The sequence below is a fragment of the Macrotis lagotis genome, chromosome 3 (assembly GCF_037893015.1).
Source record: "Macrotis lagotis isolate mMagLag1 chromosome 3, bilby.v1.9.chrom.fasta, whole genome shotgun sequence".
Classification (NCBI taxonomy): Eukaryota; Metazoa; Chordata; class Mammalia; order Peramelemorphia; family Peramelidae; genus Macrotis; species Macrotis lagotis.
The window spans coordinates 17,914,452-17,928,535 of NC_133660.1; the positions used below are offsets into that span (position 1 = coordinate 17,914,452).

General features: G+C 46.9%; 1 protein-coding gene across 4 annotated transcripts in view; it reads right to left on the reverse strand.

Moving 5' to 3' along the window:
- Positions 1 to 1,797: 1,797 nt before the first annotated feature.
- ASAH1 (N-acylsphingosine amidohydrolase 1) overlaps positions 1,798 to 14,084 on the reverse strand; it is a 48,316-nt gene continuing 36,029 nt past the window's right edge. The window contains exons 7-15 of one of the 4 annotated variants that reach the window (XR_012476828.1): positions 13,794 to 13,839; positions 13,268 to 13,412; positions 13,017 to 13,071; positions 12,834 to 12,915; positions 11,859 to 11,990; positions 11,637 to 11,760; positions 9,503 to 9,559; positions 8,960 to 9,101; positions 1,798 to 1,895 (exon numbers count right to left, since the gene is read on the reverse strand). Coding sequence is in view for 1 of the 4 variants with exons in the window: in XM_074228226.1 (XP_074084327.1) it covers positions 9,012 to 9,101; positions 9,503 to 9,559; positions 11,637 to 11,760; positions 11,859 to 11,990; positions 12,834 to 12,915; positions 13,017 to 13,071; positions 13,268 to 13,412; positions 13,794 to 13,839 (731 nt within the window). In the remaining 3 variants the exon portion in view is untranslated. Of the gene's footprint in view, positions 1,896 to 7,420; positions 9,102 to 9,502; positions 9,560 to 11,636; positions 11,761 to 11,858; positions 11,991 to 12,833; positions 12,916 to 13,016; positions 13,072 to 13,267; positions 13,413 to 13,793; positions 13,840 to 14,084 lie in introns of those variants that run through there. The other 3 variants (XR_012476827.1, XR_012476826.1, XM_074228226.1) reach the window with 3 other exon arrangements.

Below are 14,084 nucleotides of genomic sequence, written 5' to 3' on the forward strand. Positions count from 1 at the left end.
AGGGGGGACAGAAAGAGAGAGAGAGAGAGAGAGAGAGAGAGAGAGAGAGAGAGAGAGAGAGAGAGAGAGAATGAATATGGGAGGACCAGAAAGAGAGGGGGAGAGACAGAGACAAAGACAGAGATGCAAAGGGAGACAGAGAGTCAGAGACACAGAGACACAGAGACAGAGGGAGACAGAGAGAGACAGTAAAAGAGACGGAGAGAGAGAGAAACAGAGACAGAAACAGAGAGACAGGTAGAGACAGAGACAGAGACAGAGGAGAGAGACAGAGACAGAGAGAGAGAGAGAGAGAGAGAGAGAAGAGGGAGAGAGAGACAGAGACAGAAACAGAGACCACACTGGACGTCAGAGTCAGAGATCCCTGAAGGATGACTGAGGAGGTCAGCTTCTGTAGACAAGCCACATGTCAACTCTCTCCACAGTGGATGGAAACTCCAGCCATACAATGGCACTGCTGGATGAAGGCCCTTCAGTCAATCAAAATGCATTCATTTATTTTACATTTAAAATTTTTTATTTTAAAATTAATGGATAATAAAGAATTATTAAACAGAAAACCAAAGACTATCATGGACTACTTCCAACAGAAGAAGATGGTAACATGTGAAACTAGAAATGTCTTCTATAAAAACTGTGAATTCTGTCACTTTCAAAACTGTCTGGCTTGTCTGTGGTCTTCTTTGAATTTCCTTCTGTCCCCCCATGTATTTAAAAATGTTTCGATTCCTCTTTTTTCTTCTTTTTGTCCACCCTATTGTTATTACTTTCACCCAGTTAATCCCCCTTCCCAAAATCCTTATGATAATAAACAAAACAAACAGACAAAAACAAATCCACACATTTGCTGTGTCCAAGAATATATCCTCCACAGTTAATGGGAGGGACATAGCCAGGACCATCCCCAGGCTTCTGGAATTGTGCGGCATCATCACATGGATCAGAACTATTGAGTCTTCCAACCTTGGCTTTCTTTCTGGTGCTTTAAAAAAAACTTTGTTTCTTGGGGTTTTTTGATACCACCTCACTGCCCCCTTTCTTTCTGATGTTGTTATCATTGTGCCAATTGTTCTCCTGGTTCTACTCACTTCATCCACATCTTCTCAACTTACTCTGAAACTATCCTTTTCACTAGTTCTTATGGTGAATAATATTCTATCATGGAGTCTAAACTCTGGACTCACAATTCTACAATGAGACTGGTTCTATCTCCTTCTCTGGACTCTAGAGGTGTTGAGGGTGATTCTCAATATCAACTGGGAGTCAAACCCTGCTGGTGTGACCCCTCCTACTCTCTCTCTCTCTCTCTCTCTCTCTCTCTCTCTCTCTGTTGATCCACTCCAGCCACCCCCCCTCCTTCTAGTGGGGGGTAGTCTTGAGCTTAAGAGTGCACAAGGAGCTTTCTTAGGAATAATTGGGTTCTGGTTGTCTTCCATTGTGGGGTGCTCAAGAAATTGCCCTTCAGCATGATGACTGCCAACCCATGGGTGCTTGGCTTTTGGACTGGGGACACTGGTGGGCCGTCAGCAGGAGGATGGGATACTGGAGATCCTCAGCCCTCCTCTGGTGAAGAGAGATGGGCATGGTAGGAGGAAGAGACCCAGCCAGCCCGAAGCGCAGGCCTCCTCTTCTGGCTCCCCAGCACTTCCTCCCTGGAAGCAGCCCCTGCTCTGGTGGCTGGGATCCTGGCCCTCTCAGCCTGCCTGGGAGCTGACAGACAAGCTCCAGGGTACGATCAGGTGGCCTCCCCAAACACGAGGCCCAGCTTCATTCCTTGGAGTGCATGGTTACAGGATTCCCTTTGGAATTAACCTAGGACTGAATAGGTTGGCATCTTGTTGCTGACTTTAGGTGGGTGACTGAGTAACTCCCATCACTCAGCCTTTACCTTCCTCCTGGTGAAGAAACACCAGCAAAAACACAGAGTTAACTAGATTGTACTTTCCCAAGCCCACAAAGCCATGTTTTCCTAACATCTCTGAAAAACTTTTATCCCCTCAAGGAGAGGAGCCAAATGACAAGTTTTTCAGTATTCAACTCAAAACTCCAAAATGATCCTAGACCACAATCTGCATGGCTACTGTGATATTTTTATATATATGTGGGACTTTTATCTCTTTCTTTGATTTCCTTGGCCATATAGACCTACTAGTGGATCACCATTTTGTGATTTGGGGGACACAGCTCCAAATTGTTTTTAAAAATGGACTAGGGGCAGCAAGGTGGCACAGTATATAGAGCACTGGCCCTGGAGTCAGGAGGACTTGAGTTCAAATTTGACCTCAGACACTTAATAATTACCAAGTTGTGTGACCTTGGGCAAGTCACTTAACCCCATTGCCTTAAATAAATAAAATAATTTTTTAAAAAACTAAAAAATTTTTTGAAATGAAAGGACTAATCATGGTCAGAGAAAAGATAGAGATTCTAAGGAAGTAAAATGAGAAACTTTGATTACACAAATTTAAAAATTTTTGTATAAACCAAACCAATGTAACCAAGATTAGAAGAAAAGCAGGAAACTGAGAAAAAAAAATCTTCATAATAAGTTTCTCTGATAAAGATCTCATTTCTCAAATATACAGGGAACTAAGGGGTGGCTAGGTGGCCCAGTAGATAGAACACCGGCCCTGGAGTCAGGAGTACCTGAGTTCAAATCCAGTCTCAGACACTTAGTAATTGCCTGGCTGTGCTGCCTTGGGTAAGCCACTTAACCCCACTGCCTTGCAAAAACATATGTTTGTATGTGTGTGTGTGTGTGTGTGTGTGTGTGTGTGTGTGTGCACGCGTGTGTGTGTATGTGTGTGTGTGTGTGTGTGTGTGTGTGTGTAACTGAACCAAATTTATAATAAGGGGAAAAACAGACACTAAAGCACTGCAGATGGAGTTGTGAACTGATCCATCCATTCTAAAGAACAAGATGGAATTACATATGCCTAAAGAATCAAAAAGTTGTGCATACCCTTTGATCCAGTCATACCACTCCTAGGTTTATATCCAAAAGAGATCAAAGGAAAAGGACCTGAAAATGGCTGAAAAAGTTATGGGGTATGAATGTGTTAGAATATTATTTTTTATTTTAAATAATGTTTTATTTTTTTCCCAATTACTTGTAAAATTTTTTTTTTAGAAATTTTGACTTCTGGAGCAGCTAGGTGGCACAGTGGATACAGCACCATCCTTGGAGTCAGGAGGACCTGAGTTCAAATCCAGCCTCAGACCCTTAATAATTACCTAGCTGTGTGGCCTTGGGCAAATCACTTAACCCCATTGCCTTGCAAAAGAAAAAAGAAATTTTGACTTCCAATTTTTCTTCCTCCCTCTTTTACCTTTCTCCTCCCTGGGACGATAAGGAATTTGAAATAGTTCTATGTGTGCTGTCATACAAAATATTGTTATGTCATCTCAAAGCAATAAATCTGGGAGTACTAAGATTTTTCTTTTTATATGTGTTTGAGACCCAAAGGAAAAAAATAAAGAGAAACATAATAGGCTTCAATCTGCATTTGGACTCTTGATTTGAATGGCATCTTTCATCATGAGTCTTTGGATCACTGTATTACTGGGAAGAGCGAAGTCATTCACATTGCATCGTTAAACAATATTGCTCTCACAGAATACACAGTGTTCTCCTGGTTCTGTTCACCTCACTTTGCATCAGTGTGTGTCTGTCTTTCTGCAGGGCAGGTGGTGCAGTGGAGTCAAGAGGATCTGAGTCCAAATCTAACCTCAGCCACCTAATAATGGCCTAGCTGTGTGATCTTGGGCAAGTCCCTTGACCTCATTGCCTTGCAAAAACCAAACCAAAACAAAAAAGTGATGCAATATTATTATTATGCTGAAAGAAATGACAGTGGGAACAGTTCCAGAAAAAGATGGGGAAACATTATGAACCGATGCAAAGTGAAATGAAAAGAACTAGGAGAACATTGTACAATAGCAGCAAGATCAGAAAAAGAATCAATGACCCATTCAGTTCCAAAGGACTCATGATTAAAAAAAAAGGCTCTTTATGTCCAAAAAGATATCAGATGCCTGTAAAGTACAAATTGAAGCATATTTTTTCTCTTTCTCCCCAGAACAGGACTAATGAAGAAAGGCTTTGTATGACCTCATATATATTTCTTGCCTTCTCAATAGATGGAGGAGAGGGGGAAGGAGAGAATTTGGAACCAAAAATAAAACTGAATTTTAAAAAAATCATCCAGTTGAGAAAAATCATTTTTGCCCAGCTTGGCTTGCAGAGGATAGGAGAGAAGATGGGAAAGTTCTAGAAATAACCTTTCTTTTTCTTAATTTAAAAAAAAATTTTGCAGCATGACCAAAAGGTAATATGTTTTGTATGGCTACACATGCATAATAAGTGTCATATTGTTTGGCTTCTCAATGGATAGGGAAGAAACAAGAGGAAGAGAGAGCATTTGAAAATAAAAAATAAAAGAACGAAAGTTTAAAAAGAAATTCATATGCTAGGTGGTGCAGTGGATAGAGCACCGACCCTGGAGTCAGGAGGACCTGAGTTCAAATTCAGCCTCAGACACTTAATAATTACCTAGCTGTGTGGCCTTGGACAAGCCACTTAACCCCATTGCCTTGCAAAAACCTAAAAAAAAAAAAAGAAAGAAAAGAAATTCATAGAGGTGAAAAAAAGAAATCTTTAGAAATGAAACATATAAATATAAAAATCTTAGTACTCCCAGATTTATTGCTTTGAGATGACACAACAATCTCTTTGTCAAGAAGGGTTTATGTTAGAAAACTAGTCAATGAGTCAAGAGGAGTTGCCCATTCTAACTTTAAAAAAAAAAAAGACAACTTCTGTCTCTATCCTCTTCTTCCTCTTTCCTTAACTTAGTCTCTGGGACTTTATAAGCAAGTCAGTTCTCTCCCTACTCCATGTGGGTAAAAAGAATTTATTGTATTGTTTAGGAATTATTATGCTATTTAAATCTAATCCTATGTGATTAAAGGTTGTCCACACCCAGAATGTTGCCTCACCTCAGAAACTGTCTAAGAATGCTGGAGAATGTTCCAAGGTGTTTTAGGTCTCCCTGGATCTCAGATTCACTCAAAGCATTCTTGTGTTGGGTTACAGACTCGGGACTTGTGATGGATCCACTCAAGCTTGTGTTCTGGCTTTGGGGTTGTGTAAATCCTATTTAAAGTAAACCTTCCAGAGTTTAGATGGGAAGAAGTCACAACTCCTTTCCAGCTGCCTCTACCAAATGACCTAATGAACTTCTTTCTAAAACTATTACAGATCTTCGGGTCTTCTTCTCATGAACCACATCCACCACACACCCTGTCCATTAAATCAACTACTCTAATTGACTTCTGGTCAATGTGCTGCAGAAATGAGGTAAAACTTAGGCCTCTGTCCCTGGACATCTATTCATGAAGTTTTGAAGAGAGGATGATGGAGAATCCTGAACAAAACTGCCTCACCAGACAATAAAACTGAAGAAAACAGCTATCAGAGGCCCAATGAGGACCAGCGTCGAAGGCTTCCCTAGAGATGTCGAGAATCCCCAGATCCTCTTTGTCTACAGATGACATTCCCAGCCCTGGAAGGTCACAGAACATCCTAGACAAAATTTATGGCCAGTCCAAAGAGTATGGTCTAGTCATTCACATAATGAAAAAACATCTATTTTGGTAGGTCTGTAATGGCTGCCCATCAGTGTATAATCTTGGACAATGGGTAAAAAAAAAGAAGAGGAACAAGGTAGGCTAAATTGCCTATAGGGAATTGCAAAGTTCTTTATAAAGACCTACAAATCTAGAAATACCACCAAGATAAATGTTATGTTCATCATAGAGGATTGGAAATGCTAAAGCAGGAATAACAGGCAAGACTGGCCCTGGAATACAAAACTATGCAGGGCCAAGACAAGTAAGAGTTTGCTAAGACAATACACCGGTCACAACACTTTTTTTTAAGTTTTTGCAAAGCAATGGGGTTAAGTGGCTTGCCCAAGGCCACACACCTAGGTAATGATTAAGTGTCTGAGGCTGGATTTGAACTCAGTTCCTCCTGACTCCAGGGCCGGTGTTCTATCCACTGCACCACCTAGCTGCCCCAAAAACACTTTTTTTCAATAAGCCAAAAGGAGACTCTACGATGAACATCACCAAGTGGTCGATATTGAAATCAGTTTACTTATATATCATGTAGCCAAAGGTTGAGAAGCTCTATATAGTTAGTTAAATGAGGCCAGCTCAGATAAGTTTCTTATTGAAAAATTCAGATTTGAATAGGAAAAAAGCAGGGAAAACCACCAAATTGTATAGTGTGATCCAAATAACACCCATTATGAATATGACATGGAGGGAATGAATAAATTTAAGGGATTAGGTCTGGGAGACAGAGTTCCTGAAGAACTATGGGACAGAAAGTGTGTGAGATTATATGGGAGGCAACAACAAAGAAGTATTTAAAAGAAACAAGAAAACAAGATGGCCATCTGATGACGCCTTAAGGATGAAAAGCAAGATATATCCAAATGAAGAGTTCCAGAGAACAGCAAGGAGAGATAAGGTTTCTTATTGCCAAAAAGATGTTAGATTCCACTTCCTAATCCATTGTGCTCCCCTCCTCTGTCCCAGGGGTGGGTTCACCAGACTCCTGGGCCAGGGCACTCACCACTGGGCCACTAGCTGCCTCTGTTGGGCTGCCTCTCACCCTGCCATCCTCCCTATGCATCCTTAAGTAGCTCATGCTTAGCCCTGTGCCAAGGGCTGGGGATACAACTGGTCCTGCCTTCAAATAGCTTACATCCAGGGGAGATGGGGAGAATGACCCAACAGCAAATCAACACATCACTACAATAAAGATGTCACACATACAGTGATGTACCAATGGAGCTTTGAAAAGATCTAGAGATCCTAAGGCTTAGAGATGGCAGTGGATTGTCATGTGGCAGGGGAGACAAGGTCAGTTTGACTGGACTATATTGCATGAAAGGGAGGACCGTGTGGAAAGGTCAGTTGGAAACATTGTGAAAAGCTTTAGGTGACAGAGACAGTGATAAAAAGGGAAATTCCATTCCAAATACCCTTAAAAATCATAAAAGATCAGGATTCAATCTCCCAAAGCATACTCAATGCCTGTTAATAATGAGATTCAATTATAAAATACTCCTTAAAGAAATAAGAACAAGGGGTGGCTAGGTGGTGCAGTGGATAGAGCACCGGCCCTGGAGTCAGGAGGACCTGAGTTCAAATCCAGCCTCAGACACTTAATAATTCCCTAGCTGTGTGGCCCTGGGCAAGTCACTTAACCCCATTGCCTTGCAGAAACTTAAAAAAAAAGGAACAAACTTGAATCACTGGAGGAATATTCAGTATCTGTGGCCAGGTCATAGAAAAATGACAAGACAATCAAAATTCTTTGATAGATTTAATGCTTTTCCAGTCAAAGTGCCCAAGGTCTAATTTATAGAACTAGCAAAATCATAACAAAATTCATTTATAGAAACAAAAGATTTAGAACTATCCAGGGATGTTATAGAATAAGATAAAGGGGAAGGAAGATTAGAAGTTGACTAGATTATAAAAGTGATCAAACTACTTTGGTAATAGTTAAAAACAACTGCAAAACTAGATCATGGTCTGTAGTAGATAAGGAAGCTTCAGAAATAATTTAATTTAATAACTGCAGGCTCAATAAATCAGCTGACAGAAGAATTTCTGGGAAAAATGAAATAGTAGTGTGGCAGAAATTAGGTTTGGAATAACATCTTATATTCCACAACAAATTGGAAGTGGATCTGTGATTGTTAATAGAAGAAAATCGAATTTAAAAATGAGAAGAGAAGCAAATGCTATGCAGATCCTTCCACCGCCAAGACCACTCTCCCTCCCCAGGATAGTGTGGTCAAACTGGGGGGTTCTGGGGCCCAGGGAGAGAGTGCCAACCACTGAAACGGGCAGACACCCAATACTCTGGATGACGGACCAATGGGGTGGAAGGGTGACCACGCACAGCCACCCTCCTCTGAGAACTGAGGGAGCAAGGCCCCCACCCCCTGCTCTGAGCTTAAGAGCAGCACCCTATCAGGACCAAGACACCACACACACACACACACACACACACACACACACACACACACACCAGTCACTCACATACCCCATGCATTCATATACACACATACCATACCCTCATACACCACACACATACTCTCATACACACCCTACACCACACAAAGAGGTTCACACACACACATGTGAGTGCAAAGTCAATACTGATTGCCTATTGGCTGAGAATGTAGCATCACATCAAATGGACGCAGATCTGAGGAAAGCTGCTCGAATGGACATTTGCATTTCTCCTTCGAATTGAAAGCCAGGAAAATGAGGTGCAGGATCAGTTTGGAGGACACCCATATCTTGCCCATGAGCAGCATCTGGTGCAGACTCCAACTGGTCCCTGCAGGTGGTGGGACATTTCCTCCCCCTCCATTAGGAACCCACTACTGATCCCCAGCACTGTCACACCTGGGCAGGTACCACCCCAGCCACCCCAAGACCACAGAAGGCAAGGTATCACAACAGCGTGTTTATTTTAACAATGAGAAAAAGAAGCCTGTGGTCACCTGGCCAGAAGCCGAGCCAGGACCATCTATCTCTTTTGGCTGCTTGCCGTCCCTCTGGGAAAGATCCAGGTCATGGGGTGACCGTCGGCTGACCGGGGTCCCGCAGGCTGTGCAGGGGAGCCCTCTCCCATCATCCAATGGCACCAGGGCTCCCTCATCTAAAGGAAAGCCCAACCCATGCTCAGCAGAGTCTGGTGATGGGGATTCTGAAGGACTGCTTCCTTTTCCTAGCTATGATGGGCAAATTCAGAAGGAATCTCAGAGGATTAGCAGGAAAGTAAACTCCCTGGATTGTCCACAAGCATAAGGAAGTGAAGACGAGCCCGAGGTCCTGGCTGCCCTCCGACGCTGGGTCTTGGGCCTACCTGTGCAGAGCTCCTCAGTGGTGGGGCAGACGAGCCTCCGAGATGGGGCTCCTCACCAGCCGATACAAGGGTCTGGGCAATCTCGCAGGTAGACTTCGTACACATTACCGGGCACATCCATCAGAGTGGTATAGACTGTGAGCTGTAAGAAACAGCACTGAGCCCAGGGCAGAGAGGCCCATGACCTGTCCAGGGTCCCACAGCCAGGATGGGTTTTCCTGACTCAGAGGCCCTCCGTCCACCACACCACACAGCCTCTCTAGAAGCCAGACCAGGACACTCTGGAGAGCAGCATCCACAGCCCTCCCCGCAGGATGGCCGTGGGTGGGGGCTCCTGGCAGCTAGTGCTAGAAAGGCAGCCTCCGCTGGCTACCACGCTTCCTGCCCATTTGCCAACAAAACAAAATGGCACACCACACCTTTGTGGCGCCACACAAAACGACCCCAACTCAACTGGTGCAGCCCCCACCCCACTCAGAGCAGCCCAAGGGGAATGGTCATGTATTGGGCCCCAGCAGAGACGCCCTCACAGCCAACAATTACCTTGTTGAGGATGGGCTTTGTGGACAGGATGTCATAGGAGGTGGTCTTGGAGATGTTCTAGGAAAGAAAGGCACCATCTTGGGTTCTGGCCCTGGTGACTGGGAAGATCTCTCCTCCCTGACAGACCTCTCATGCCAGCACCCCAGGAGGGAAGAGGCTGGTATGGTCCCTTCTGGGGCCCCAGGCAGTGCTCCTGGGGCCAAGAAACAGCCCCCAAGGGGGGCTACTGGGGAGATGAGACCCCAGCCTTTGGGGTGGGAGCAAGCAAGTCCATAGGGCCAACACTGGGCTCACAGACCCAAGCCAAGGATAAAGCCACCCTGCTGCCCTGAACCATCTGCCTGCCATTGTCCCCAGGGGATGCCCCACCCCGCCAGACTGAATGAAGCTAGCTTCTGCAGGTGTCCAGTCTCCCAGACCACTGAGTCAGGCCAACCCCATTCCACTGACCCCCCACTCCAGCTGGTAGAGAGCACCAATACAGCCTGGATGCCCCCTTACTACTCTCTCTTGGACCACCAGGCATGGGACCAGTTTCCCAATGCGCCACCTGTGTCCTTTCAGACCAGGCGACCTCTAGTGTGCCGGTGACAAACCACTGACCTTCACAGAAAGGCTCTCCTCATGGAAATGAGAACACCCTCTCCATATTTTTCCTAACAACATGACCCCCTCCCATTGCCCATCTTCTGGTTTCTGCCCCCCCCAGGTCCCAGTAATGCCCAGCTTCCTCTGGCTGCTGTGCAGGTGTGGGGGGAATGGACTGTACAGGCGGGCCCCTCCCCAGACACTTCTGGGGTCTCCACAGTGACTCCTCCTTTCTTTCCTGTCTAAGGAGGGTTAAAGCTAGGCGGCCATCTGCCTTTCCCACCCTCGGATGAGACAAAGCTGTTCCACCTGGCCGGTGGTCTGTACACTCTGCTGTGAGCCCAGGCCAGAGGTTCAAGCCCATCCTTTGACCCCACGTCCTCAGCCAGCTGCTGCCTTCCCCACCAAACTCCATTATTCTGTTGGTGCCCCCTGGCTTTGAGCTTGTGTCCGGGGTCTTGGACTCCAGGTCATTGCTTTGGTTTTGATGACTCAGAGTGAGAGTCAATAGGAACTGTTTCTGGACCCCGAGGGCCTTTCCCCATATTGACTTTTTCTTTTGTTGAAGAGGTAAAAGAGGCCATTTTCCCCTCCTTTCTTACCTAACCTCAATCATTGAATGGACATTGCCTCAATGAACTGGGAAAGACCTCAGCTTTAAAAGGTCAAGGTCTCCCACTCATCTAGGGCCATCTCCAGTCATCCTGATTCATATCTGGCCACTGGACTCGGATGGCTCTGGAGGAAAAAGTGAGGCTGGTGATTTAGCACTCCCCCACTCAAATTCAATTCACAAGGTTGTCATGGCATCATCTCCCTTTGAGAAGGACCACCACCATCCTTTGGATCCATGGGACTCAGCAGAAAAGGCTACCTAAGGATCAGGAGGGTCTTCTGGATGGACACAACAGACCTCACCAGCAACATCATTCACTGACCCGCCCCTGCCTTGCAGAATCCCCATCTGCTCCTCCTGAATCTCCTGTGGGCTTCATCCTTGGTGGCTACTCGGGGGTCTCCCCCAACTCCAGTCTGGCAGACCGGGCCACCCAGCTCTAAGGTGCCACACTCATCCCTCTCTACCCCTTCCTGATCAAAGCAGAGATCTCATTTGTCCCTTGACCACAGCCTGGTGAAGCAAGTCCTCCATCATGGCAGATGGGGTGCGGTCAGCCACTCCTGGGGGTGAGTCCAGCTGAGCCCCGCCAGAGCCTCGCCAGCTCCTCCCCTCTGCCTTGATTCTCTTCTCTGAAGTGTCACACTCTTCATCTGCCTTCTACTCCAGACCCTCCTCCCTTTCTATCTAGAAGGAGAGTCTAGGTCCCTCCCAGGGCCTAGAGATTGTTGTCCTTTGTTTTCCTCCATTTTCCCCCATTTTCCTGCCAAGTTCCCCCCCCCCCCAGATTCACCTTTGACTTCCTCCTCTCAGCTGCCCCAGCCACCTGGCTCTCCCCTGAGGCTTGCAGCTGTCCCCTCCTCACATGATACATACAGTAGGAGGTTACTCCAGGCTTGGTCCTCTCAGCTTCAAGCTCTGCAGACTCACCTCTTGTGTGGTTTGGTTTAAACAGGTGATTGTGGGGTTTCTTCGGTCATCCAAGAAGAAGGGAGCTTTCCAACGGTCATAATTGGTCTCCACCACGAACCATCTGCCCTCCTTGGGTTTGAGCCTGGGGCCAGACAGGCAGATGGACAAAGTTCAGAGAGCCTGGCCCCTCACCCCCCCCCCCCCCATCCCCAGCATCCACTTCCTCCCAAGCAGACTCACTCATAGAAGTCTGCAATGGATTTTCGGTCCCGCGTTATCACACAGCCCTGCCCGGACTTGTTGCCTCCCAGGATGAAGTAGGCTGGGGCCAGGATTTTGGTTTTGATCAACATGTTCTTGGCGTCTTCGTAACTGCTCAGGGGAATGGGGAAAAACAGGTCATTTCTTCCCTCAGCCGAGACACATCCTTAGGGGCCGAGTCTGCCCTCGGAGGGCTTCCCCTCTATTGGGAGGACCGCACTCGGTCCACAAGCCTTCTTCTTGGGGATACATTCTTTCTTCAGACTTCAGCAAGCCCAAGGGAGAATATGGAAGCTAAAGAGAGCAGAGCCAGCCTGAGACCACCTCAAAAGAGGGGCCCTCTATCTTTTCTGGCTGCTGAGTTTGGGGGTCCTTTATGGGATGACTGTACACTGGCTCTCACATGGAGCAGAAGGGCTGACCCAGGCATCATTTCTAAATTAATATGAAAATGGGCCACCTACTCAGGTCTAAAATGCCACCCCAAACTTCTGAGGATTCTGGAGCCCTTACACAAAGGGCTCCCCCAATCAGACAAGCGATCTCACTTAGTCTTTGACCACAGCCTGGTGGAGCAAGTCCCCTACCAGGGGATATTATTTTCATTTTATAGAAGAAGAAACTAAGGCACAGAGGGGCTCGGGCACAGGCCACATGGAAATCTTGCCTCTGCCCCCTTTTTATCTGGGCACTTCCCTGTTGAACCCCAAACTAAGCCCCAGAGAGAGAGACAGTAACAGCAGCTCTCCCTCTCTGCCTGCCTCCATCACTCCCTCCAATGTGCAAGGTCTCTAGGAGCAAGGGAACCCTCTTAACAAGGAGAGGAGGACCTGGGCGGGGGGAAGCCTGAGCCTCCTTAAAACTAAAACCCCAAACAGAGTGTTGCCATGGAGCAGTCCTGGGGGCAGATTACAGCAGCAGGTTCGAATCTTTCTGTGTCACCCTAGGGCCTACCTTGTGGCATTTTCCAGCACGCTTCTCATAAGGAACCCAATCCACGTGTCATCTCTTCTGCCCAAGAACCACTCTAAGATGCCTGAAAAAGAGAGGAGCAGGCCCAGAGGATAGTCTCGGGGGTCTTCTGAGTCTCCCCCAACCCCCTGCTCAGCCTGGGAGGCCCCAGAAGAAGCCGCTCACCCAGATAGCCGCCGTTAAGAGTGAAGCGTTCATTCAAGGTCAGGCTGAAGATCCCCTGAGAGAAACAGAGAGAAGCAGAGCAGTGCTTAGGGGCGGTGGGCCTTGCAGAGCAGTCTGGGGGTCAGCGGCAGGAGCAGGGCCAGGGCCTCATGGGAGGACCACTCTCAAGCTGCAGCTTCACTCCCTCTCCCCAAGGCTGCCAGGGGCCACTGGGGGCATGCCCCCCGAGCCCAGAAAGAGAGGCTCCTCACTGGCTTCATGCCTGTTAGCGAGCCCACGTAGCCTGCAAATGAAGTAGCTTTGAAGACTGTCTGGTTGTTCTTCTGGAAATCCAGATTCACCGATATCGATTTCAGATTTTCTGTCACAGTCCAGGTGTTATTGTTTATGTTCCACCTGCAAAGACATAGCCCCATGGCAGGAAGACACATCCAAGGAGACCTGGGCACTCCAACCTCAGTGGTCTGAGGACCACAGGCAAGGGATGTCCTCTTGAAGGGGAGACCCCCGGGAAGTGGCCTGAACATGGCTGGGGAGGGGCGGTGTGGGGAGACAGGGAGGGCCCTGGCCTGGCTGCAGCTCTTCTCTTCCCTTCATCTTCTTCCTCGCTCACAGTTATTCCCATCCCCGTCTCTCCCCTCCACTGAGCCTAGTCTCTGGGACCCTTAGCCCTGATGCCTCAAGCTAATGAACTTTTGGGCTAGATCTGGGGCTGCCTCCCAGTCTTAAATCAGAGACTCAGAATAAATGGCCATGAAGCCAGTCTTCTTTACTTACCCAAGAAAGATACCAAAGTCCATATTTCTAGAATGGAATAAATGACCTCAAGAAAGAAAAGAAGGAAGAGTAAGGATTAGAACCCATGATGGCCCCTGTCTTTCCACCAGGTCACAGCAATGGCAAGTCCTCTGGTGGCCCCAAATCCAAGGGCCTCGGTTCCTGAGTGGAGCTAGCCAGGCTGTAAAGGTCAGGGTCATGTCTGCTGGGTTCTACTTTTGGCTTCCAAGTTGGACTGGTTCCACCTGGGAAGTTCTAAATGAGGAGGGGGAAGAGATGGCTCCATTATCT